This window comes from Brachypodium distachyon, chromosome 1 (assembly GCF_000005505.3).
Source record: "Brachypodium distachyon strain Bd21 chromosome 1, Brachypodium_distachyon_v3.0, whole genome shotgun sequence".
Lineage (NCBI taxonomy): Eukaryota > Viridiplantae > Streptophyta > Magnoliopsida > Poales > Poaceae > Brachypodium > Brachypodium distachyon.
Window position 1 is genome coordinate 48847084 of NC_016131.3, and position 25338 is coordinate 48872421.

Here is a 25338-nt window from a genome sequence, read left to right on the forward strand (position 1 = left end):
GCTCGAGACTTATAGTGTGATCCTGAATTCTCACAACATAATATTTTATCTCTATTGGTTTGGTACGACTTGTTGTTGTGAGTATAAACACCGCGGGCTGATTGTCGCAGTACATCTTTAGTGGTTTGTTGATACAATCCACTACTTTCAAGTCGGGTATAAATTTCTTTAACCATATCGCCTGCCCCGTGGCCTCGTAACATGCTAAAAATTCTGCATACATCGTGGATGATGCAACTATTGACTATGGAGCTTCTCCACGAAATAGCCCCGCTTGCGAGAGTGAATACATATCCTGACGTGGATTTTCTATCATTTTTATCTGCCGCAAAGTCTGCATCTGAATACCCTCTTATCTCTAGGGAAGCAGATCTTCTAAATGTTAGCATGAGGTTTTTTGTGTCTTGCGTATAACGTAATGCTTTCTTTACCATTTTTCAGTGCTCTATGCCTAGATTTTCTTGATATCTACCGAGTACTCCGGTGATAAAAGCTGAATCAGGGCAAGTGCACACTTGTGCATACTGTAGGCTTCCAACTGCCGAAGCATATAGAACCGCTTTCATTTGATTGATCTCATATTGACTTTTGGGACATTGAAATTTTCCGAAACTGTCGCCCTTGACTATAGGAGCAGGTGTGGCATTGCTTGCATGCATATTGTATTTCTTTAGAATCTTTTCTAAATATGCCTTTTGCGATAGTTCTAGAACCCCATTTTTCCTATCTCGGTGAATTTCTATGCCCAAGACATATGACGCTTCACCAAAATCTTTCATATCAAAATTTGAGGACAAAAACTTCTTTGTTTCTAGTAGTACACTAACATCGTTGTTAGCAAGCAGGATATCATCCACATACAGAATTAGGAAAATATATTTCTCACTTTTAAATTTTGCATAAACGCAGTTGTCCTCAACATTCTCTTTAAACCCAAATTTCTTAATAGTCTCATTAAACTTTAGATACCATTGTCTAGAGGCTTGATTTAATCCATAAATGGATTTCTTTAGGCGGCATCCCATGTTTTCCTTGCCTTCCATGATAAAACCCTTGGGTTGTTTCATGTAGACATTTTCTTCTAAATACCCGTTTAGAAATGCCGTCGTTACATCCATCTGATGTAACTCTAAATCAAAATGCGTCGCCAGTGCCATTATTATTCTAAAGGAATCTTTGCATGAGACTGGTGAAAATGTCTCGTTGTAATATATTCCTTCTCTTTGTGTAAATCCTTTTGCCACGAGTCGTGCTTTGTATTTTTCTATATTTCCTCTACAGTCATATTTGGTTTGGTAGACCCATTTACAGCCTACCGTTTTGGCTCTTTTAGGAATTTCCTCTAAGTCCCAAACTTCGTTGGATCTCATCGATCTCATCTCATCTTCCATGGCCTCCAGCCACTTCGATGAGTGAGAACTACTCATGGCTTCTTCATATAAAGTGGGATCATTCTCCATATGAACTCTTTCTGTATTATAAACTTTATAATCTTTTGGAATGGCTGACTTTTTAACTCTTTGAGACCTTCTAGGGGCCTCATGTTTTGGCGCATTTTGTGTCTCTATATGTGGCGCATGTTCAGACTGCTGCAACTCCCTTTCATGTGCAACAATGGGTTGAGTTGGCTCCTGAAGGACAGGTTCCGGACCTTCGCTCATTGTTGCCATGTGTGGAGTTGCAACAGGTGTCGGCACCACAATCTCAGGGATTGTCGGTGCGGCAACAACAGGTAGTGAAAAGAATGGCTCCTGAGTCATCGGGTTAGGTGCATGCACCCTCTTCTTCTCAAGATCAACTTTCCGAGCTACCGTGCTCCCCTTCATCATTTCGTCCTCTAAGAAGACGACGTGTCTCGTTTCCACAAACTTTGTATATCTGTCTGGACAGTAGAAACGAAAACCTTTTGATCTTTCAGGGTAGCCAATGAAATGGCAACTTACTGTCTTGGTATCCAACTTTGCAACATTTGGGTTAAACACTTTGGCCTCAGCTGGGCTCCCCCACACCCGCAGGTGTTGTAGAGAGGGCACTCTTCATGTCCACGGCTCGTACGGTGTTTTGGGCACCGACTTGCTTGGCACTCTATTGAGAATGTGAATGGCGGTTTTTAATGCCTCCATCCACAATCCCAATGGCAATGTGGAACAACTCATCATACTGCGCACCATATCCATAAGGGTACAGTTACGCCTTTCAGCTACTCCATTTTGCTGAGACTTGCCCGGCATTGAATACTGGGCGACTATTCCAGTCTCCTGTAGGAACCTTGCAAAAGGTCCAGGGACTTGGCCATATGGGGTGTGCTGACCGTAGTACTCCCCCCCCCCCCACCCCCCCACGGTCGGATCTTACTATCTTTATCTTTTTATCAAGCTGATTTTCAACTTCAGCCTTGAATATTTTAAATTTATCCAACGCTTCTGACCTTTCTTTTATTGGATAAATGTAACCATAACAGGAGTAATCGTCTGTGAATGTTATGAACGGATCATAACCATCCACACTTTTCACAGGAAATGGTCCACAAATGTCAGTGTGAATAATTTCGAGTGTGCTGGTGCTGCATATTGTACCCTTTTTTATTTGTTTTACGTACTTTCCTTTAATGCAATCTACGCATTGCTCTATTTCTAAGAACTCTAATGGAGGAAGAATTTCCGTTTTAACAAGTCTTTCTATTCTCCCCCTCGAAATATGGCCTAAACGACAGTGCCACAATTTCGATGATTCATTAGTCCTCTTTCTTTTCTTTTCTACTTTCTCCGACGCGGCAACATGTTCATTCACTTTACACACAGAATATACCTTTTCAGAATATGTTCATTCGAACTGAATCCCTGTAAAGAATTTGCAACATGAACAGTTGCACCAGAGTCAATCCACCAAGTAGATTTCAAAAACCGTGTATACAAGTATTCATTTACAAAGGAAATGGAGTTTATACCATTCTTTGCCATGATTGACTTTAGCCATTCCGGTCAATTTTTCTTGTAATGCCCGGTCTTCTTGCAGTGGATGCAGGTGTCTTTGTCCACTGGAAGAGTCTTTTGCTGTTGCTAATGTTGCATGGGAGCTTTACCATCTGGCTTTGAAGGAGAACTTTGATGGCCTTGAGCGAAGTTCTTTTTCTTATTACCCCTCACATAGTTCAGGAAACCATTTCTATTCTCCTCTTGCACACACATGGCTATAGTCTTTTCAATATCCCACCGCTCTGGTTGGATATTGTAGTTGACAACAAAAGTGTCAAACTCTTTTGGCAAGTATTGTAGGCTTAATCTCTAGATCAGCATCCATGAGCTTCAACTTAGAAGCCATGTTGCTCATCCTAAGAATATGCTCTCCTATGCCATGTCCCCCTCCTGTGTACTATTCTGTCACCAGCTGCTTCAGCAGCTGGGTAGCATATGTCTTTGAAGAACCCGTAAACTGGCTCTTTATCTTTTCAAGATACTCCCCTGCGGAAGCACACTCTGCAATTGAGCCCACAATAGCGTGCTCAATTGTGTTCTTTATGAAAGCCATGCACTTTTTATTGATGGTGAGCCACTTTTTGTTCTCGAAGGTGTATGACATCTCCAATGAAGCATACTCTCTCTTCTTTTTCTCCCAAGCATCATCATCATCTTTTGCATCGCTGATTGGCTCTGTAGGCTTTGGTGGCTGTGGAATGTCAACCACCCAGTCCACCTCGGCACAAACAAAGGCCAGGTCAACTTTCTTTCTCCACTCAATGTAGTTGTCACCCCCGAGTGTTGGTACGTCCTTGAGGAATCCCATCAAGTAGTACCCTCCTGAAAACCACAATGACGTGACAAGATAACAACAAGTGCATGCATTAATCCAACGTTGGCCAAAATTGATACATGCAATTGTTTGTGCAATTTAATCTATATCACCGTTGCGCAGAAAATAGAATTAAATGCACACTTTAACTATTAATTATGATCATGCTATTAATGACGTTGGTTAAGAAAAAATAACACGGTCACAATTAAATAAATCACTTTTAATCATGTTTTTTTAATTTTAACAACACTTTTAAAACTATTTGCAGCGGAAACTATGAACAAAAACTATAACTTTATACTTTTCAGAATCATTATTTTGCACTTTTTTATTTTCTAAAACAAACATCTCGTTGGTTCAGTTTGAATATGATAAAGTTAATACCAAAATGTGCAAAAACTGGATCATATATTGTAAAATAAATGCTTATGTAAAAAAAAATAAGACTTTCGTGGCGCAGCCCACAGTCTGCTCACCCACGCGGCCCACGGCCTGCCTTTCTTTTGCCTGGCATTCAGCCTGCTTCGGCCCCGCATGACCTGCTGCTTCTTTCTGTGCCCGCGCACGGCCCGCGGCGCACGCGGCCTGCCTTTCTCTCGCGGGCCACCTTTCTTTCGCTCTCCAGGCTAATCCGCAGCCCAACGGCCCAGCTAGGCAGGCAGGCCCGCGCCCCGGCTAGGGGCAACCTCAGCTGTCCGATCTGATCGGACGGCTGAGCGCATCTTTCGCCAGAGTGAAAACACCCCAACCAGAACCGCCCGAAACCCTAGCCGCCTCAAACCCTAACCTCCGATGTCCGTCTCTTCTCCGGTGGCGGCGGCACCCGAGCATGTCGGTCCCGCCGGCGACCGCAAGCGATGGCCTGCCCGGCGACGGCGAGCCCTCGCCTCCTCTTTTTTTCCCGGCGAAAGCGACGCAGCCACCACCTCACCGGCCGGACTAGCGCGGCGTCCGGTGCGCGCGTGCACCGAATGGTGCGCGCGTCGCCGTCAAGTGACCGGCAGCGACGCCCTTTCCCGCCGACCGGCGACCGGCGGCGGCGCCCACGGGTAAGACTTTTTTTTTCTTCTCTTAGGGTTAGGGTTTGCTTTTCTTCTTTTCTTTCTCCTTTTTCTATTCTATCCCGAGCATGATCTACAACTCCAGAATGCTCTGATACCATTGATAGAATGCTTGGATCAACTAGGTGTAGATCTAGACGGGAATGAACTCTTTCTGTGATTCATGTTGTGATTCGGGTAGAGGTTGAGAGAGACAGAGAGGAAGGGGAACGTATACCTTCTCCCTGGGACAACGAGGAGCTCGACGGGGCAGCCATGGCGATGGTGAGAGAGCGACGGCGGCGGAGCTTTCCGTCACTGTCTGCGCAAAACCCTAGATCGGTAGGGAGTGTTGGTGGGGTCGGTGACAAACGAAGCGAACCTCATAGTGCATGCCCCGGCCCTCCACGTCTTTATATAACGCAGCGCGACGGGGGCCCGCCATCCTTATTGGGTCAGGCGTCCCCGATCAGGACGCGTCAGATCTAGACCCGATGGACCGTTGGACCCACACGGATGAACAACGTGGGCTTGTGAGCTGTGACAGCCACAGGCAGCAGTAGCACGGATCGCTCGTTCCAGGCCTGCCCGAATTTATTATTGTACTCACTTCTCATGGAGCGAAAGAGACTAGCGGCAGCAGCCCCATCGATCTCACCACAGACTCTGTCCGGCTATATCTGCTGTCTTTCGCTGAGACGGAGTACTTTGATTCGAGTAATCCTCATTTCCCTTTCAAAAGGTCGCGTTTTTCTGCCAACTGATCGACCCGCATTTATCCAGAGAATTGCCTCTGAGTATTGAAGTTGGAAACTTGGAACACATGGAGACTACATCATCGTACAGAAAAGGGAAGGACCATCTCTCCATCAGACAAGTGAAAATTAATGTTGAGACTTGTGAGGCGAGGATGATCGCGATGCTTGTAACTGAAATGCACAATTACAACTCTCACTCTGCTGCGTCGTTAGATTTCCGATGGCTGCTATTTTGGGATGGTTGGGTGGTTGGTTGCCTCTGAAGTTCGAACACCTGCAGACGAGCGCACAGCTTCTTCAGGTAAGTCAGTGAAAATACTGGAAGTCTCGAACTGTGTGACGATGGATGGCCACGTATCTTGGATTGGGCCCAACTATTTGCCTATTTGAACCTTGGAATGGGCCCAACAATTGATGGCCATTCTATCACCGATTCATGCCTTCCTTTCTTGCCATGTAACTTTTTGAAACGATGAACAGCTAGGGATGGTCAGACAGACATGGAAAGCGCTCGACTTGGCCATCTGGTGGAAAACGGTACAAACATATTTTTGGCAAGGACACTTCTGAATGGGTTAGAAATAGAATCTAGCAACTGGATGTTCGAGTAGTCGGTTAAATTTCCAAAAATGTCCTTGCCTTCTAGATGCGGATTAAGCACAAATGACTTTCTTTACAAGATCATGCTTGGAAAATCCAGTACACCGACGAGAGACTCGGAGAGACAGTCCATGATCTCGGCCCAGTGAACACTTGCTACAACTTATGCCAGGGAGGACCCGCAAAAAGATAAAAATAAAAACTTAAGCCAGGGAGGTGGCCTGTTTGCATACCAATTTGGGCTTAGGCTTCTCCACAATCCCAAAGTAGGTTTTTTTTAGAACAGGCCCAAAGTAGGTTAGAGTAACAATATTGGCCTGGTACCAGAAGATAACAGGTCCACTTGGAGCTGCAATTATCGTTTACCTCCCTAAGACGAACCCTACAAATTCAACGTGGCCCTCTCTTCCGGACGGCACGATATCAACTTATCCCGGGGGCTATCCGCAAAAACCCTATCCCCAAAATCCCCTGCTCCATCCAACACCCGCGAACCACTCGAAGAAGGATTCACCAGCTCTGCTCCTCCTCCCCCTGCTCCGACAATGGCGCGCGCCGCCGTCTCCACCGCGCCGCTCTCCCGCCTCCACTCCCCTCCGCCTCCCGTCCACCACTGTACCGTGTCGCATCCAGAGCTCCGCATCCGCCAGCAGCGGAGGGCTCCGGGCATCGCCTCGGCTCTGCCCGAGGTCGTCGCGGACCTCCCGCCGCTCTCCCTCCCCGCCGCGGCGGCTGCGGCGGCGGCGGTGGCGGCGGCGGTATCCCTGTCGGACCCGGAGCGGCGGCGGAAGGCGCAGGCGGCGGCGGTGGGCGGCGGGGACAAGGAAGCCGTGCGCGCCTACTTCAACTCCACGGGATTCGAGCGGTGGCGCAAGATCTACGGCTCGAACACGGACGACGTGAACCGCGTGCAGCTGGACATTCGCGAGGGCCACGCGCAGACGGTGGCCGCCGCGCTCGCCATGCTCCGCGACAGCCCGGACGTGCCGCTGTCCGGCGCCACGGTGTGCGACGCCGGGTGCGGCACGGGGTCGCTCGCCATCCCGCTGGCCTCGGCCGGCGCGTCCGTGCTCGCCTCCGACATCTCCGCCGCCATGGTGTCCGAAGCCCAGCGGCAGGCGGCGGCCGCGTCGGGATCGGCATCGTTCGTGATGCCGAGGTTCGAGGTGAGGGACCTGGAGAGCCTGGAAGGGCGGTACGACGTGGTGGTGTGCCTGGACGTGCTCATCCACTACCCGAGGGAGGAGGCCCAGAAGATGATCCGCCACCTCGCCTCGCTCGCCGACAAGCGGCTGCTCATCAGCTTCGCGCCGCTGACGCTCTACCTGGGCCTGCTGAAGCGCGTCGGCGAGCTGTTCCCGGGCCCGTCCAAGGCGACCCGGGCTTACCTCCATGCCGAGAAGGACATCGAGGAGGCGCTCCGGGACGCCGGGTGGCGCGTCAGCAAACGTGGGTTCATCTCCACGCAGTTCTACTTTGCCAAGCTCTTCGAGGCCGTGCCCGTCGCCGGCTCCTCCTCCTCCTCGTAGCTGCTGCTAGCCTGCTGTCTCCTTTGTGCATGCAACTGTGTTCATATGATTCTACCTTGGGAAATCAATTTTGATCTATGTAATGTATGTATGTATTTCTCTCTCACACACACGATTTGTTGTCCTCCCTCCTGCCCAGACAACCGGCCGGCCGATTTGTACTCTGGACAGCAGGCAGGCTTCATGCTCTGCCCATTAAATTGGATGATGATCGTCAGGACAGGAGAATTGTCCATTGCCCTGAATGACCTTCATGTGCAGTGGAGACGGGCAGCAAATGGAACGCAGACGATAAAAGCGTGCCGTGAACGAATATATGTGTGATGCTCGTTCTGTCAAGTGCGCGCCAGGTAGTGCAGTGCAGGGCAGGGCCACCAAAGCAGCATCCATCGACCTGCGAGCGATGTTCTCCGCCGCACGCTTCGTCATCCCCGTGGGCATCCACCCGCAGCCGCGCGGCCTCGCCGCCCCCGGCCGCCACGCGCTGGCGCTCACCGCCGTGTCGGCCAGGCCTCGCCGGGGAGGAGGAGGCCCCCGCCGCGACCTCCGCTCATGGGACGACGACGGCGGCGGCGGCAGCGGCGACGAGGCCGACGCCATCGACGAGAGCTTCTTCGGGGATCAGGACGAGGACGAGCCAGAAGAGGAAGAGAATCCCCCGGGCCGACGACAGCTCGCCTCGCCAGAGCCGGCGCTGCGCGGGACGGACGTGCTGCGGGCGCTGCAGCGGGCGGCCGCGGCCAAGGAGGAGGCCAAGAAGAAGAAGCAGCAGAAGCAGAAGAGCCCGGCGCCGCGGCGGCGGGAGGAGAAGGGCGGCGGCGGCGTGAAGCAGCTCGAGGTGACGGGGGAGGTGCGGCCGATAGAGATAAGGCCCGACTGGGCGCCGCGGATCCGGGAGCTGGAGCTACGGGTGCAGCAGCTCCTCGCCAAGCACCAGTAGGCAGGCTCGGCCGGCCATTGGGCGTCTCGTCTTCCTTGGTCCATCCAAAGGCTGAAAGGCTGCTGTTTTAGAAGATCGATCCTGCGCCTAACTGACAGTCGCTCGTTGAGATGTTAAACTTGTTCTCGATTAAAAAGCATGGTTTGGTTAACTTGTTTCTAGTCAGAAGTCAGAACTCAAACTCACAAGTTGATTCTTCTTGGTGAAGCATGCATGCTCTGAGACTCTGAGCTGATGTGCTATGGGTTTTTAAGAAGTGTATTGGAGTATTCTAAACTCTGAACATGGTAGCGGGAATGGTCAAAGGGTGGAAGTAATCAACGCCTTCGTCGGCGTGTCCACAGGACGTGTAAACTAATCCGTGTGCGTCGAGATCGACAGTGATAGCCACTGTCCACTGAAGCAGCGATGGCAACTAACTTAAAAAGTTTAACAACTGGAAATATTTAATCGGCTACACTCTTCGATAACTCTGGCTGGCCACGGTGCACGGAGCACCGACAGTTCAACCACGGGCGTCCAATGATTTTAAGCTTCAATTCATATGCCCAAGCACACCTAGATAAGCAAACGAGCAAGCAAATGTTGGATTATGCTGGTTTCAAACATGTTTGTATTTATTCTTTGTTGCTAAAGGAGCTAGAAATACAGATAGCCTGCTCACAAATGTTTATGTTGTTGCTTTCTACCGCATTAGTTTAGCCACTTGGTGGAAAATGCTATGTTTCAAAATGTCAGGTTTTTTAACTTTTGTAATTTTATAAATCGTCAACCTTATAGCCAAAAAAAAAAATCAACATAGATAGCGTCAAACCAAGATACAAAGTGTTTCCTTCACCGTGTCATTTCAATAAGTTAGAGCGCATTTTACATTTAGAAAATGAAAAATGAACAAGGAAAAGAAAAAGACGAAGCCTCGTTCGTAAGTCTCTTCTTCGTCGTCGGGCCGGACCCGAAGAAGCCACGAACCCAATCCCCGGCGCCTTTACCGACTAATCACGACATCCCAACTCCCCCTTCCAAATCCCAAATCCCACCGGCCACCAGCACAGCAGCACCGCCTCCTCCCTCCCTCAGATCGCGATGGCAGCCCCGCCGCTCGCCGCGGCGCTCCTGGGCGCCTTCCTCGCCCTCCTCCTCCTCGTCTCCCCGGCGGCGGCCGAGATCCGCGAGACGGTGATCCGCGCCGACCCACGCACCATCATCCCGCTCGACGAGTTCGGCTTCTCCCACCAGGGCATCCTCGAGCTCAACGTCACCGGCATCGCCTTCGACCCGCCGGCGTCCCCCGACCTCGACCTCTCCCAGTTCGGCTTCTTCCTCTCCACCCTCGACGCCTGGGTCCACGTCCTCCGCCAGCTCCAGGACCTCGACGTCACCTGCGCGCTCCAGTCCGACCTCGTCAAGCTCGCCTACTCCTTCGACCGCCTCAAGCCGCCCTCCAACCCCGCCGGCGTCCCCGTCGCCCGCTCCTCCTCCTTCTCCGTCGCCTTCCGCGTCTCCGAGCCCGGCCAGTACACGCTCGTCTTCGCCAACTGCCTCAACGGCGGGGACCTCAAGATCTCCATGGACGTCAGCTCCGCCATGTACAACGTCGACCCGGCCACCGGCCAGCGCGCCTACCTCTCCGTCGGCGCCGCCGCTCTGCCCTCCATCTACTTCCTCTTCTGCCTCGCCTACGCCGCGCTTGTGGCCGCCTGGGTCTCCATACTGCTGCGGAAGCGCGCCGCCGTGTTCCGGATCCACTACTTCATGCTCGCCGTGCTCGTGCTCAAGGGCTTCAACCTCCTCGCGGAGGCCGAGGACAAGTCCTACATCGAGCGCACCGGCACCGCGCACGGCTGGGACGTGCTCTTCTACATCTTCAGCTTCCTCAGGGGGATCTCGCTCTTCACGCTCATAGTGCTCATCGGCACCGGCTGGTCCTTCCTCAAGCCCTACCTGGCCGACCGAGAGAAGAAGGTGCTCATGGTGGTCATCCCCCTGCAGGTTGTGGCCAACATTGCACAGGTCGTGATCGATGAATCTGGGCCGTATGCCCGAGACTGGGTCACCTGGAGGCAGGTGTTCCTGCTGGTGGATGTTGTCTGCTGCTGTGCCGTGCTCTTCCCGATCGTGTGGTCCATCAAGAACCTCCGAGAGGCTGCCCGCTCTGATGGGAAAGCGGCGGTGAACCTCATGAAGCTCACCCTCTTCCGCCAGTACTACGTGGTTGTCATTTGCTACATTTACTTCACACGAGTTGTCGTGTATGCGCTGGTGACCATCACCTCATACCGGTATCTCTGGACTAGCGACATGGCTAGGGAGGTTGCCACCCTAGCGTTCTACATGTTCACCGGTTACAGGTTCCGGCCTGAGGTGCATAACCCATACTTTGCGATTGACGACGAAGAGGAGGAGGCTGCTGCTGAGGCACTCAAATTGGATGATGAATTTGAGCTATGAGTGCTGTCAATTGGTGGCCTTTTTCCTTCACAGTGGCTATACGGGTGTTATATGTGCTTCCACAGGACAAACGCTTTCGACAAGACAAATGTGATAGACTGGTATCCATATCCTTTTGTTTTTCATTTCAACTTAGTTACATTTTGTCCTAGTGTAATTTGGTACCGACGACCCTGTGTGTGTGTGAAGCAAGGCAACAGCTTGATTGTACCTAAACTTAATCTACAATTGTTGAGATGAGATGTTCTTCATTGTACCTCTGTAGCTACTGTTGTATCTAGATGTTTACTCTGTGTACTTGGTAAAAGAAGTTGACTATCATTCAGTTTGTTGATTCATATGATGCTAATTGTAGCTCTTTGTTCCCACTTATTCTACATTACCTGTATACCAGTCCTGCTGCTCTCTTTTCCTGTAGGATCCTTTTGTCTTAGAATAGGGAAACAAAGTTTAATATAATGGACTCGGTAGTTGGGGACATATTTTCAAAGTTCAACACAAAAACTAAAGGCTGAAACCTAGAGCACTATATTAAGTTGCAAATGTTGTTTGTAATTTGGACAGTTCCTACCTAACTGGTTTCATTTATAAGCTTCACCGTGATGCTTGAATTCCACCTCTAAATTCAGTACCCTGCCTAGTTAGAGTACATCTGCACTTTGGCATTTTGTGGTTTGGCTTTGCCAACTAGGACCCTCATGAAGATACATCAGCAAACAAACAAACAAAAATGACCCACCAAATATGTAATTTAACTTCTGTTAGGAGATTTTGACATTTCAATTTGCACTTATTTAGTTATTCTACAGTTTGCCATAGTCAAAATACTTGGAACAGTTGTGCTGGGTTAAGCTGGAAGTACTATAGTAGTATACTTGCACCTTTACCAGTCTTGGGTTTTATCATTATTGAAAGTTAAGCTGGGATATGGCCAATCGGGGGTCTGACGTCATGCTACAACCCATTGCAGCGTTGATTTTTCTACCCTTTGGCTATTTCTCTATGGCAATCATATTGTGCTACATCTGATTGCAGAGTTGATTTTTCAACTCGTTGGCTATTCTCTTTGGTCCTTCTGTTAGTTAATTTATAAGCTGATAGCTCGATAAGTAGCAGTGGAGGCATAGATTTTTGTTCCACTGAGAGAGAGTGGGAAGTTGTATTTATGTTTGAGTATATTTGCTGGATGTATTTTTTTCAGGATGATTTACAGGTGTATTACTTGACAATGGTAGTCAAAGATGCTTAGTCTTATCTTAAGTCTTAACTGAATCATCTTTTTTACACAGTTTTCCTCTTTTTTTTGAATGATATGTCTTTTGCATCTTCCAGATTGTGGTGTTCTGATATCTTTGAAATTGTTCCTAATTTGGTCTTCGAAAATGAGCATGTGATTTCAAAATTTGATATCCTGGAACATGATTTACGTCATTTAGAATGTTGTCGGCTTTGTTCTCTGACTAGAACACCAAAATGTCTTCCTCACCAGAGATCTTTGCTGTGTATATTCTTTTTATTGAAATCGAGTTTGATAGTTGTATTTAAAATTTACGAGACTTGGCATCGCCTGTTACTTCTTTTTAGAATAGGCATCTTTACTTGGTCAGTGAAACTAGGTTCTACAAGGGCACTTGATTCCTTTTAGGATTTAATGGGCCTGGACCTAGTGAAGTGTTAGCTTGGGCTTTGTTGTTGGATCCTGATATTGTCATAGCCCAAGCTTGTTCCTGGTGGTGTAGTTTCAGATCTGTCATTAACTTGTCCCTAAGCATGATAGAGAAGATATAAGAAATTTCATTTGTAGACTTACTTCTGTATTTTGCTTCTGTTGAGGGTGAACTGAACCGCGAGCCTAGATTCTAGAAGTCTCCTTAATGTAACCACAAAATTACTTGCTTCGCTGGGCGTGACTGAAAAGTGTATGTATCCGTGTATGGCTGAAAATTAAATTTACAGTTTTGACTGCTATTAATAAAATATGTTTGTTGGGTGCCCAAAAGTTAGCAACATTGCTTTGGATCTACAATGGAGGCCATAGAAAGTGAAGTAGACTTAAGGTACTGCCAAACTGAAAGTCAGAGATGCATTGGGGCCATTTAAATAGTTTTTGAATGCACATGTTCAACACCTTGAGTTTTGCAAAAGAAAGCGTTATAATGTTTTGAAAAGGTGCTGGTTCTATCTCAGCCAATTATTGTAGAGATGCTTCTTCTCGTGTTGAAATTCTGTTGGCAAGTAATTTGTGGTTTCTATGTGCTGTGGTGAGACTTGGTGTGTGACTAGCATTGCTGTTATGTACCTGAAATTTATATGGATTTCCACCCTAACTTTGGGGAGGGAACAGCGTCTCTATCGTGCTTGTTAGGGTAAACCTTACTGAATCTTGATTATAATAAAAGGTTCGTTATGCCGTGTTACAGGTGGTTCCTAAACGGTGGAAGCACTGAGCTTTGATCAATAACAAGGTGGAGCAACTTTTCATCAAGTGGATGGAGCTATGTGTGGTAAAGCCTCAGCTATAGTTCGCCTAGTAAATGTTCTCCTTTTGGTTGAGTTAACATCAGATCTTTAGGGAAGGCACTCCCTTCCTGTTAGTGCCTAGAGCTGATTTGATTTGGTGTTGAAAACTGCATGCTTCCTTATCGTGAAGAACCATGTTGCTAAAACAAACAAAGTTTGTTATTCCTCTGTGGTGCTGTGGGCACTCTCTAGTCACTAGCTGTTGCCGGCTTGGTCATACATGCTACACACATGGACAAATTTTTATCCTGGTATGGGCTCTCTTTTTACCTTTTCTGTATGCTATTATGCTACTGCTTAGCTAGGGCAAGATTGCATGCATCGTCTCCATGAATGACTTTGGTGGCCAGTCACAATCTAATTCCCAGATGGTGCCTGCCTTGATTTGCACTTGTTGGCCTGTTTTCCCAATCCTCTGCCTCTGCATCTGCACTGGGAGTTGTAGTTGGTCTGATGTGCCCTGAGCTGCAAGTTGGACAGTCTTGTGAGTTGTGAGCCTGCACGTAGGCTGCCGCTGATGCAACCTGCTGCCACTTTGCTTGCTCTCTGGGCTGATGCCCACTACACGAGCCAAAGCAAAGGAGGAAGTGCCATGCATGCAAGCTGTCTAATTCATGGGAAGAAAAGTGACGCATACATTTCTTCCTATGCAACTTTTTTGCATGTGATGGAAGGAAACAGAGATATTGAGATAGCGCTGCGGCGTTCCAGAACCTGAATCTCCCAGGTGTGCTGACTATGACTTGAGCAGTTTGATTAGAAGACTAGTATTGAACTACTGATGCACTTGTCGATTAGGATGAAAACATGTTACTTTTCCAATAAAAAAGCATGTCAGTTTTGTTATCTGGATGACATGTAAGTTTATTTGTAGACTAATCTTCTCATTACCTCTATTAACTTTGCTTGTTTTTGAAGCCAGATGCTAGTGGAGTTGAAGTTTTTCCTGTTGACTTTCCACACGTAGAACAACAGAGCGCCCAGGTTTTCTGCAGCATGTCAGGTGTAGGCCTAATCGCACCACAACACCAAACAATTTAGATTTACAGTTTTTGTCAGTTTCATCTGTCCATTGTCATAACCATGAAAAGGAGATGCATGTATGCAGGAAGCTGCCTGAGCTAGCTAGACCTGAGCAGGACGACACTACAGATAACATTTGAACTGAAGCTTCAGGCTCAAATGTTTCCCAGATCTGGGGCGACCATGAATGCCAGATGGAGACCATCGGCATGGCTCCTAATCTTCTTGCTCATATTCGGTATGGCTGTACTGGTTGTTTGGTGAGATGAGTCCAAAAGGAGCTTCGAAATAACCGAGCAGGATGAGAGAATTGACGGTTCAGACCAGTGATCTTTGCTTCTTCTGTGTCCAGCCAAGCTACTGAGCACGCCAAGCAGATGCATGCAGGTAACCTCCTTTCAGAAGAACTAAAACAGCAACAACTCCAGGTACTCTAACCTGTGTAACTATGATCTAATAATAAGCACCATTTTCCTTGCTGAAATCCTGCACTTATCCTACTGCAGCGGTGCACACTTGATTTTCTGGCAGTGGCGAGCGTTAGGTGCTGTGGCGAGCAGAGCAAAGAGGGAAGGTGATTCTGATGCCCAGCTAGAATCCTAGTACTAATCTTCTAGTTTCTTACTGGCGTGATGGGGTGTTAGGTTAGGTGCTGGTAATGCAGATTAGATGCCGGATCTCCGACGGCAATGGCAACGGCGATGGATCATGATTGAGCCGCTGACCTCTAACATTGCAATGCAAAGCCGGGTTTGGAGTGGATGGATAGAGAATCCTCGCCTTTTCCACCTTTGCCATGCACGAGTTAGGCCGTTAGCGCGCATGATCATGCCTCGTAGGCCATGCACGCCGGCCCAAGCGTGGCATGATGCCATCCTGATGGCAAAACTTTGTCACAACTCCACGAGCCGACTAAATCTGATATAACTAGAGTTAGTGAAAACTCGTGTGGTCTGTTTCTTTAAGTTGCTGTTGTTGTTTGTATGTTGGTCGTGTTGTTTTTGGTGCATAAAGTAGAGATTTGAAGCTTTTGTTTTGGGCTAAGAATGCCAGTCAAAACGGCAAGTACGAACAAAAGAAATAAATACTAGTTCCTCTAACAAAAGGAGAGCAAATAAGTACTAACAAAAGGAGTACCTAATATTGGATGCATGGTAATCATCGCATGGAGATGGAATGGAACTATTTGAAGAGACAGTACGTACTGCAGTTTATAAGTTCAATATATGCTTTAAGATGGTCGATCTTCCCAGCTCAAACTACTCGATTGAAGTACCCCACGGAATATATAGCTTAAGAGGTCAATCTAGCAGATACGGCTTTAATTATGATCACAAAAATTCAGTGAACTGATCAACTCTGAATTGGAGATACGCCTTTTTCCCCGCAAAAAAAAAAACTCTGAATTGGAGATGCTAGAAAAATTATATGAACTGATCAACTCTGAATTGTTGCTTTAAAAAAATCAACTCTGAATTGGGGAAGAAAAATCTGCCACTGGAAAGTGCGGACTTAATTGTACGAAGTGGAGCAGACCTTTATTTTTAATCTCACCCAAGTTCATTACATTACAATATATATAAAAGCAAATCCCTACGGCTTTGGAGCAAGCCATGGCTCATGCATGCATGCAAAAGTTAATTAAAAATGAAGCAAAGCATGCAGCATAACACCACCACGCACACAAAACTGCAAAAGAAACACCAAAACCATACTATCCATAGCCTGATAGCTAGAGCGCCAGTTAGTGTTGTCTCGTGCGAAGTCCAAATCAGCTCTCCGGACCTCCCCACTTCCGTGAGGGAACAGAAAGGAGGACAAAAAGACGAGCAAGGAATTAGAGGACAGCAACGGCACTTTGCACTGTTGTTCACAATTTTGCACGTACGTACGTCGTTAGTCTTTGCCGACGATCAGATATGAGGTTCCCTTTGATATCATTTGCCTCATCCCAAACTCCACCAAGAAATCAATACATGCTACCTGCTCCAATGCCCATCCGATCAGTATCTCGGTGAAAATAAAAGCTGGTTGTTATTACGTTGTACTGTCACTGTGAGCTAGCTGTGGCCCGGGGTACGTGTCTCCTGCTACGTGGAACAACGGGACCGATACATTCGTGTACGTTGGCGTCGGAAAGGCGGTGTTGACATGCGACATGCATGGAGAACGATCAACAAATTAAGCCCACTCACACTGAGGCCAACAATCAACAACAACAAGTACTCACGAAGAAGAATAACCCCATTGATTAAACTAGGATCATGTAAATATATTCGTACGTATCAATCACCCCGGTTGATATCTTGTCGTTGCTACGTCCTTCCTTCCATCCGGTCAATCGACCAGTTAATAATCACTCGAGACCGGCCGAATCGACCCCGGCCACCGCGCATGATTACCCACGGAGAAGTTCATTACCGAGCAGCCGGCCATGATTAATTAAAGTTATCAATTATGCACTACGTACTACCCGCCATTACTACGAGAGCTATAGCTTAATTAGCTAGCTCTAGAAAGCTATAATTGCGCGCGCTCTACAAGTGTGCACGATATCTATCTCCACTAACCCAAAGAGCCGGAGCCGATCGAGGCCGAGAGCGAGAGATCATGATAGCATTCTCTTCCATGCATATATGTTCATTCGTGTGTGTGACAATTCAGTTTTAACGGTGCCCGCACTAGCTAGCCCAAGTAGCCAGCCTGCATGATCAGTGATTCACTTGAATTAATTTTACTGGTGCTGGGCGTCTAGAAGAAGCATGCAAGCAAGCAAGCTAGAGCCAGAGCGCGCGTGTAGCCGACGGGCATCTGGAGACGCACCAGGCTGTACAAATACACAATCAATCAACAAACGGAGGTAATCTGATCTGATTGATATATGATCGCGGCCGCGTGCGCATGTTGTTGTTTGTTGTTGGCGAAAGGAAATAAAGAGAAATATTCCTCCTGCTTTGGCTTAGTAGCCCCGTTGGGTCCGGCAGCCGTGGGCGTGTTACGCGCTGACGCGGCGGACAAATATACCCTGCTGCCGTGACCACGATGGATATGTAAAGCTCGTGTTTGGTCGCTAGCAGCGTGGCCAGCTGCTGCATCCCCAGCGTGCACTAGTGCCCATCGAATCTATGAGCCAGGACCCGGCTAATACTACCAGATCCATCGTCGTCCCGGCCCGTACGTTGAGTCTATCTAATCTACCTGGTCGAGCCGCTGCCAGATCAATGCGTATGTACACCTTTGGCTTTGTGTGTTTGCGTTCCAGCTAGCTAAGCTGATGATGATGCCGTCGGTAAGTAAAATAAAATCGCCGCTGGATTTGATCGATGGAACATGGATGGATCGATCTCCGTCACCCAACGCGACGTATATACCGCGGCGGCTTTATTCGGAAGCTGCTGGCTGCCCTGTGTTTCAACGACATTCGACAAAGCTAGCTAGCTAGGGTATGCACAATGATGCTCTTTTTAGGTCCAGCTAGTGTGTGTGTGTGTGTGGAATATATGCTCTTTGCAGAGATCTGATCAACGCTACTGTCCAAAATTGCGTGACACCGATGGAGGCGTCATGTGTATTTAAAATGACGATTCAATAAACCGTACTGTCTAAATTGTTTATGAGATGCCGGTCACAAAAGAATCCCATTAACAAATACATATATGCAAGGAAAGAATATTTATTTGTTTTCGAAATAAATTGGTATTTGAAAAATATCCATCAAACATGCAAGCAGTTTTGTATGCATGCAGTAGCTAGCTACTGCGGCCGAGGACTGATCGAGATTCTGGTATTCTACGGATGCTGAAATACGCACATGCATTACGCAACACACAGGGTCACATGTCGCAAATTAATTAAATACGCGCAAAGTAATGCATATATACTTGCGTACGTACACATCAACCATGTGTACATGTACGTGCCGACTACGTAAACCGCGGTCCAAAATCCCGTCGGTCCCTGATTGATCCACGTAACTGCAATCGATCTGACCAGCAAATATCTTGTAAATAATTAATTATACTCTGCAAATTAAGGTCAAAAGCCGTACCCCTTTCGGGTCACTCGACGGTCGATCGAGCAGATCGTCCACCGTCCGGCCGGCCGCCGGTTGAAATGTTGAATCATACATATCGATCGCCCCCCTCTAATTAAGCTGCCCCGGCCTACCTCCTTTAATTAGTTTCTGGTTTAAAGGAAAAGGTAGAGCTGCCGTGCGTCAAATCGAGCGATCATTAATTTCTGGTAAAACTTAAGCTAATCATGCACACCCCACCACAACGGCCAGATTAAGAGCACGAGCTAGCTATATATGTATCGACACGTACGTACCATTTGAATCGATCAATTATTAGTCCGGATTAAATTGTAGTCGTAACTCTATACGTCCAACGATCGATCTCTATGTACCTCCTGTCGATCGATAATTAATCGTCGTTGGCTGCTTCCCCGTCGCCCTTCACGCGATCCATCATCCATCGACCCAAAGTCGCCCGCCAGACTCACTCAACGTACGATTGGATTGGATTGGATTGGATCGATTTGATATGTTTTGTGTTTAATTAATTAGACAGTACTAGGGGAGTACTGTATGTATGGACATGCAATTAATGGGTCAAGCAAAAAGCATGATACTCCTGAACAGATCGAGAGCAGTAGTAAGAGTAGCAAATTAAGAACCTTTTCTTTTCGGAGCTGTAACAAGTTTAGAACTGGCTGGCGACAGTTTGTGGTGTGTGTAGGGCCGTTGTGAGGCGAGTGGCACGACACATCAACGGCAGACTGGCCATTAACGGGTCGACACAACTCGGGGTTTACCGTCGGTCGTACTAGCTAGCTGACATGCCATGCCGTGACAGCGTGATTAATCTCTTTGATTAATTGTTAATTCGCTATGTATAGATAGTTTGGTGCATGCATGTGCATTATCATATAGTAGCCAGTTAATTAGGCTAGCTAAGAAGCTAGTACAGTAAGATGTAGGACGACGATGTTGGCCGGATTATGGAAGGGCTATAGCTAGAGAGAGAGGCTGCAGGCTTCCCCAAGAAGAACCCATGCATTCATTCATGCGTGCAATCAACTTGCCGACCGATCTGTAGCTAGCTAGCTAGCTCCAGTAGTAGCAGAGCGTCATTACTGCTTCATCAGTACAGTTTGACTTGTAGTAACCGCAAAAGATCGAAAGAAATGAACCGAAAAGGTAATGTTTGACATGCGAGTCAAAACCCGCGTACGACACCCAGCTAGCACAGAAAAATCGACCGGCCGAGTGAGGAACCACGTGGCCGGCTCCAAATCGACGTGGATGGAGCAAGGCGCACACGTACAGCTTAGCTTAGCTAAAGCTCGCTAGCAGCCTAGCACACGTACGGGCACGGCAGACAGCATGTTGCCACGGCAGGAAAGGGATCGAAAGTAATTAATCACGGTAAGCAGCGGTACATAGCTACTCTTTTCGTTTCATATTAACTGATTCAAACTTGTTCAAATGTACGTGTGTGTATATATCTAAAACAACGTCTACATACATACATGTAATATAAAATCGCTGAATATGGGACGGAGGAGGTACAATTTAATTAGCCGACAACAGCAACAAGTCCGCTGGATCATATCTCGATCGTGTTGGCCTCCGCGGCCGCGCGTACGTTTTTGCCGACCGCGGCAAATTAAAGCTCGGAATTCGCATGCAGCGCAGCGACGACTTTGGACTATTTGGACTTTGGATATGCGGCAGAACTCCTGCAGAGACGTACACGTACGGGGCCGCAACCGCAACGGCCGAGACGAGACGGTGCAGCTAGCTAGCAGCCAGGAGGAAGTCGAACGGAAATTGCCGGGCTATATAGCAGCAGTACTACATGTGCATGGGGGTCCTGGCTGTGAGCCTGTGACCCTGTCCGGTCCGGGTTCGATCGAGCCGGCCTAGCTACCTAGCAAAAACACCTTTAACAAAACTAAAAATTGCATCAGCTGAAGATCTTTAAGCATCTAACTTTAATAAAAGGCAGAATAATTAAGCTGAAACGAAATCAATAATTAAAATACTCACTAAAAACTATTCTCTCAAGAATAATGAAACGGAGGATTAAAACTACATCGAGAGAAATCTACACAGCTAACATGCACACAAGGCTGGTACGTCATGCTGTAATTCCACGAGCCTCGCTGGGTTCTTATTGAACGCACGTGTGTGTGTGTGAAGTGAGCTAGCGCCAGATTTGAGCTTCTTATGCATGCCACCCGTGCTTAATTAACTCCGGCCAACGCTCTCGACAAAAGGGAAAGTTTTCTCCTACACAAAAGGGAGAGGGGAAAGAGACCTAGAAGAGCACAATTCCATTATGTAACTCTCACAATTCATTCCCCTTTTTTGCCCCATCCTTTTAAATTTGCGAAAACGATTACCACATTTAACAGATTTTCCTCCCGCTTACCCTATTTAGTGGCACGTACTCAGTATTTTGGACGTCGATGAGGCTCGCGACGACCTCTGTGGTGGCCAACTGTTTAAATGGGGTAAAATTTGGCACAAGTTTCACTAGATCGTCTGACTAGTTAAAAGGATAAATATTGTCGGGATAATTCACTCTCTTTTTTTAAGACCGGACAGAGTATATATACATTTAGTTGTTATTTGGCCACACAAATACGTCGGCATTGCAAAGATCTTGAATTGGAAACGAGCCGTCAATTCATCGCTTAATTGATGTACTCTCAAATGATCACTGCAAAGCTATATATAGCCTGTAAAAATCAACCACAACAGTTAATTCCGGCCACATCATCTCTCTTTACACATAGGGATCCCTTACACATATAGGAGTTTCTACTCAAATTAACTTCCTTCTGCAGCTGTGGATAATCTTTTACAAGAAAAACGCGCAGGAAAGCATGCATAATCAAAACAAATCTTTCAAAGTAACAATTGTGATTTAATTAGGTAGCAGACATCATGTAGCTTGAAATATGAAGTCAACACCCGTTGTTCTCCGACGAAGACTTTTAGCTATCAATTATTTCCCAAAGAAAAACCATTCCTACTAATTCTAGTCCCCATCTCGGCTTTTTTGGCTCTCCCGATGGGAATAAAGTTAGGAGATGGACAAATTTGCACACAGGATCGAACGCTACAACTGAACTGCAAAACCATGCACACACACACACGCCCACACACGCATGCATTGTTTCTTTCTTCGGAATTCTTTATCGTTTTCTAGAACAAGTCAAAAAAGCTTAAATCAGCACTACTAGAACTAGTCTAGGAACTAAATAAAATATCTCTTGCCCACCTAATTTACTATATCGACGTGCATAAATAATTTTAAAATCATCACACGTCGATCCTCTTTGGTCTTCTACTGTTGCAGTGGTTGTTGCCGCGGTGGTTACGCTAGCGCTGGCCATGCCGTGCCACCTTGAATTTTACCTTGATCGATCGAATTCCTGTGTGTGTGTAATGTTAACGTACGTACCTTGGGCAGTATATGTGCGTGCGTGCATGATGCAGGATCAGATTCAGATCAGATTTCAGTTGTGGTTCAGTTTGGGGGAGTGCTTTTCCTGGAGATTTTTAAGGTCGGGTGTCATGGCCTCTCCCGATCGGACGTTTCCCCTTCCTCGATCGACCGGTTGATCTCCCCTTCTCTTTATGCGGATGTGTATACACTCCCATTCCCTATCGAGCCTAGCTAGCTCGAATATCAGTTTCTTCTTCTTCTTCTTCTTGCCTAGCTTGGCGCCGGTCGGCCGGCCGGGGACCACACATGCACCCTTCTTGTTAATTAATTGGCGTTTCACTCTCAAGTTTGGTGGCACTTCCCTACCCTCGCGAAACTAATCCCACTACCTATAGCTCTTCTTGCTCTAGCTAGAGCTTAGCTAGCAGTGTCGTCGATCGTTTATCGATGTTCGACGGATGGCCGAGCAGCTATATATAACCACCCTTGTCTTCCTAGCTTGTTTCCTTGTACCCCATCACCGGCAGCTTATTCATTCCTACTCTCCTTCTTCATCTATCTTGATCAATGTGGAGCATTGCAGTCCAGCTACAGTAGTAGTGCCTAGCTAGCTCCTTTCAATTCTCATTGTCCCTTTGTTCTCGGACGTTTGTTGGTCGTCTTTGCAGTGGTGTGTACTAGCTCGATCGATCAGTGAGTGTTGAAGATGAGCATCTCTGTGAACGGGCAGTCGGTGGTGCCGCCGGGGTTCCGGTTCCACCCGACGGAGGAGGAGCTGCTGACCTACTACCTGGCCAAGAAGGTGGCCTCATGCCGCATCGACCTCGACGTCATCCCCGACGTCGACCTCAACAAGCTCGAGCCATGGGACATCCAAGGTACATAATGCTCCATCACTAGTACTACTCTTGGATGATGCATCAATGGCGATCAATCGAACTAACCATATATGGACCTGCGTTCCAATTGAGCAGAGCGTTGTAGGATCGGGACGGGCCCGCAGAGCGACTGGTACCTGTTCAGCCACAAGGACAAGAAGTACCCGACGGGGACGCGCACGAACCGCGCCACCGCCGCCGGGTTCTGGAAGGCCACGGGCCGGGACAAGCCCATCTACTCCTCCTCCTCCGGCTCCGGCACCGGCAAGATCGGCATGCGCAAGACGCTCGTCTTCTACAAGGGCCGCGCCCCGCACGGTACCAAGTCCGACTGGATCATGCACGAGTACCGCCTCCACGACAACGCCCAAAACCACCATTCATCCCCCGGCGCCGCCTCCTCTTCACCGGTACGTACGCAAGTACAGTACATGCATACATGGGACTGTAGTAGAGACAGTCGACAGAGGCTAGTGAAGTGAGGAAGATTGTGTGTGTGTTTCGTCGTGTACACGTCGTGGATCGATCGGGGCAATTTGGTGGGTGGTTGGGAATGGGGCCATGCAGCTAGCACGCATGGTTGTTTATTTGCGAGAGCTGGGATTTCCTTTCGACGTCCTTGTCTGAAAAAGGGGGAAAGGGAAGTGCTGTAGCAGTGGGTAGTAGGTTCAGTACTCGTCAAGGAACAAAGCTAGCTGCTGCTGCTGGTTACTGCTAGGCTGGGCCGGGGGCATAGACATGATCATCGGTGGTTAGGTACGTGCACGGGACAGTCCTGATATATGCCGGGGACTCATGCAGGCCAAGAATCTGCGTCTGCACCAACAAGATCATGCATCGAATTTGCACATGCCAGAGACCGAACCCCCATCTCGATTAGGACACGCACACGATCTCTTTTCTCGTACTGTACTGATTGCGGATAGCTACTGTACAAGCTAGTACGTATGTGCCACTGTCGATCACCTGCTACAAATTAGCAAAGGATGAGGGTTAATTGGGGTATAAATTAAGTGGACCATTGCACGCGGAGCTACTGAGCTAGAGACAGAGGCATGTGGCAGAGAACCCAGCCTCTTTCTGCAAGTCAAACGCTACATGGATCCAAAGTGGATCGGGAATTGGCTAGCTTAGCTTTCTGAGCTGGCTCAGCTGCTACCTCGATCATGCATGCATGCATGGTGGGAAATTTCTCTCCTAGTAGTGGAGGGGATGCATGGACATGCATGCATGCAATAATTCTGGCTAGTTTTGGATGCTTCCTAAATCACCTTTCACTAGGACCTTTTTTTTTTCTTCCCTCGGTCCATTGGCAAATAGCAAATCCATCGATGGTCGAGGTAATAATTTTGTGAAGAGACCAGTGTAAAGCTAGCTGAGTCATTTCATATCTGTTACTCATTTACCCTTCGATTATTGCGTTACACACGTCCACGCCCAAAAGCTGACGCGGACAAAGGTAGCTAGCTAGGCAAGATATTTCAACGTCAAATTGATGTGCCAATTAGTAACATTTTTAAATGAGAATTAAGAATTGCAACTTATGTTTTTTTTTTCTCCTCTCCCTCTGATGAACAGATTCGTGGGGGCGACCAGTCGGCGGCGCAGCAGGAGGAAGGTTGGGTGATCTGCAGGGTCTTCAAGAAGAAGAACCTCATCTGCTGCAACAACAACAACAATCAAGCTCTAGCTTCCCATCCCCAGATCAGCAGCAACAACAACAAGCAGCCCTCGCCGAGCCGCAGCTGTTCCGCCGTCAGCGACGACCACCACGCCGCAAGCAGGGCGGCGGCGGCGCAGATGCTGCATCACTACTCCGCCGGCGGCAGCGGCGACGTCGACACGCACACGCTCGACCACATCCTCCGCTACATGGGCAGCAACAGCGGCAAGCAGGAGAGCAAGCCGGCGCCGCTGACGTCAGCTTGCAGTTTGCCAAATATGGACCAGTATAGCCTCGTCAACGGCGGCGGCGGCGGCACTCTGTACGACAAGTTCATGAAGCTCCCGCCGCTCGAGCACGTCGTCGTCTCCGGCTCCGGCGGGGGGCTCCTGCAGCTCCCTCCGCCTACGCCGCAAGGCTCGCAGTACGGAGGCGCCGACTGCTGGGCCGACACGCTCGCGGCGTACGAGCTCAACGGCGGCCTATCCGACAACGACGTCGACGGGTCGACCAAGACCACCAACGGCGGCATGTCGACGCCCGGCTGCTTCTTCGTGGCCGAACAGCATCATCAGCACGGCCATGGCGGCGGCGGCGACGGAGACCTGTGGAGCCTGGCGCGGTCGTCGGTGTCGACGCTGCACGCGGACTTGGCGACGGCCATGGATAACGTCTAGCTAGCGCGCA

At 48.2% G+C, this 25338-nt stretch overlaps 4 protein-coding genes and 1 long non-coding RNA gene across 10 annotated transcripts; all 5 read left to right on the plus strand.

The window, feature by feature from the left end:
• Positions 1–6624: 6624 nt before the first annotated feature.
• On the plus strand, positions 6625–7947 carry LOC100829664 (magnesium protoporphyrin IX methyltransferase, chloroplastic). The gene has a single exon (XM_003561090.4). It carries the CDS (start codon positions 6736–6738, stop codon positions 7717–7719), a length of 984 nt encoding a protein of 327 aa, XP_003561138.1. The 5' UTR covers positions 6625–6735; the 3' UTR covers positions 7720–7947.
• Positions 7948–8035: 88 nt separating this feature from the next.
• LOC100829974 lies at positions 8036–8928 on the plus strand. Its single transcript, XM_003561091.4, has one exon. It carries the CDS (start codon positions 8036–8038, stop codon positions 8657–8659), a length of 624 nt encoding a protein of 207 aa, XP_003561139.3. The 3' UTR covers positions 8660–8928.
• Positions 8929–9609: 681 nt separating this feature from the next.
• LOC100831158 (protein GPR107) lies at positions 9610–11461 on the plus strand. The gene has a single exon (XM_003557087.4). The coding sequence runs from the start codon at positions 9743–9745 to the stop codon at positions 11105–11107; it is 1365 nt and encodes a 454-aa protein (XP_003557135.1). The 5' UTR covers positions 9610–9742; the 3' UTR covers positions 11108–11461.
• Positions 11462–13444: 1983 nt separating this feature from the next.
• On the plus strand, positions 13445–15694 carry LOC112269691. Of its 6 annotated transcripts, XR_002961551.1 has the most exons (4): positions 13445–14354; positions 14550–14630; positions 14736–15037; positions 15157–15694. It is a non-coding gene; the product is annotated as an uncharacterized LOC112269691 (long non-coding RNA). The 6 variants fall into 6 exon arrangements; XR_002961550.1 differs by having other exon boundaries at positions 13445–14630; XR_002961553.1 differs by having other exon boundaries at positions 13445–13878; positions 13978–15037.
• A 7122-nt stretch (positions 15695–22816) lies between these two features.
• Positions 22817–25338, plus strand: SWN7 (NAC domain-containing protein 12-like). Its single transcript, NM_001279906.1, has 3 exons — positions 22817–22988; positions 23085–23398; positions 24567–25338. Exons 1-3 carry the CDS (start codon positions 22817–22819, stop codon positions 25326–25328), a joined length of 1248 nt encoding a protein of 415 aa, NP_001266835.1. The 3' UTR covers positions 25329–25338.

Bases quoted from the DNA above. Each gene is read 5' to 3' on its own strand.
- LOC100829974 (XM_003561091.4), top strand. From the start codon at position 8,036: ATGTGTGATGCTCGTTCTGTCAAGTGCGCGCCAGGTAGTGCAGTGCAG.
- LOC100831158 (XM_003557087.4), top strand. From the start codon at position 9,743: ATGGCAGCCCCGCCGCTCGCCGCGGCGCTCCTGGGCGCCTTCCTCGCC.
- SWN7 (NM_001279906.1), top strand. From the start codon at position 22,817: ATGAGCATCTCTGTGAACGGGCAGTCGGTGGTGCCGCCGGGGTTCCGG. The intron at 22,989-23,084 runs GTACATAATGCT...CCAATTGAGCAG, and splicing joins CGAGCCATGGGACATCCAAG to AGCGTTGTAGGATCGGGACG. The intron at 23,399-24,566 runs GTACGTACGCAA...TCTGATGAACAG, and splicing joins GCGCCGCCTCCTCTTCACCG to ATTCGTGGGGGCGACCAGTC.
- LOC100829664 (XM_003561090.4), top strand. From the start codon at position 6,736: ATGGCGCGCGCCGCCGTCTCCACCGCGCCGCTCTCCCGCCTCCACTCC.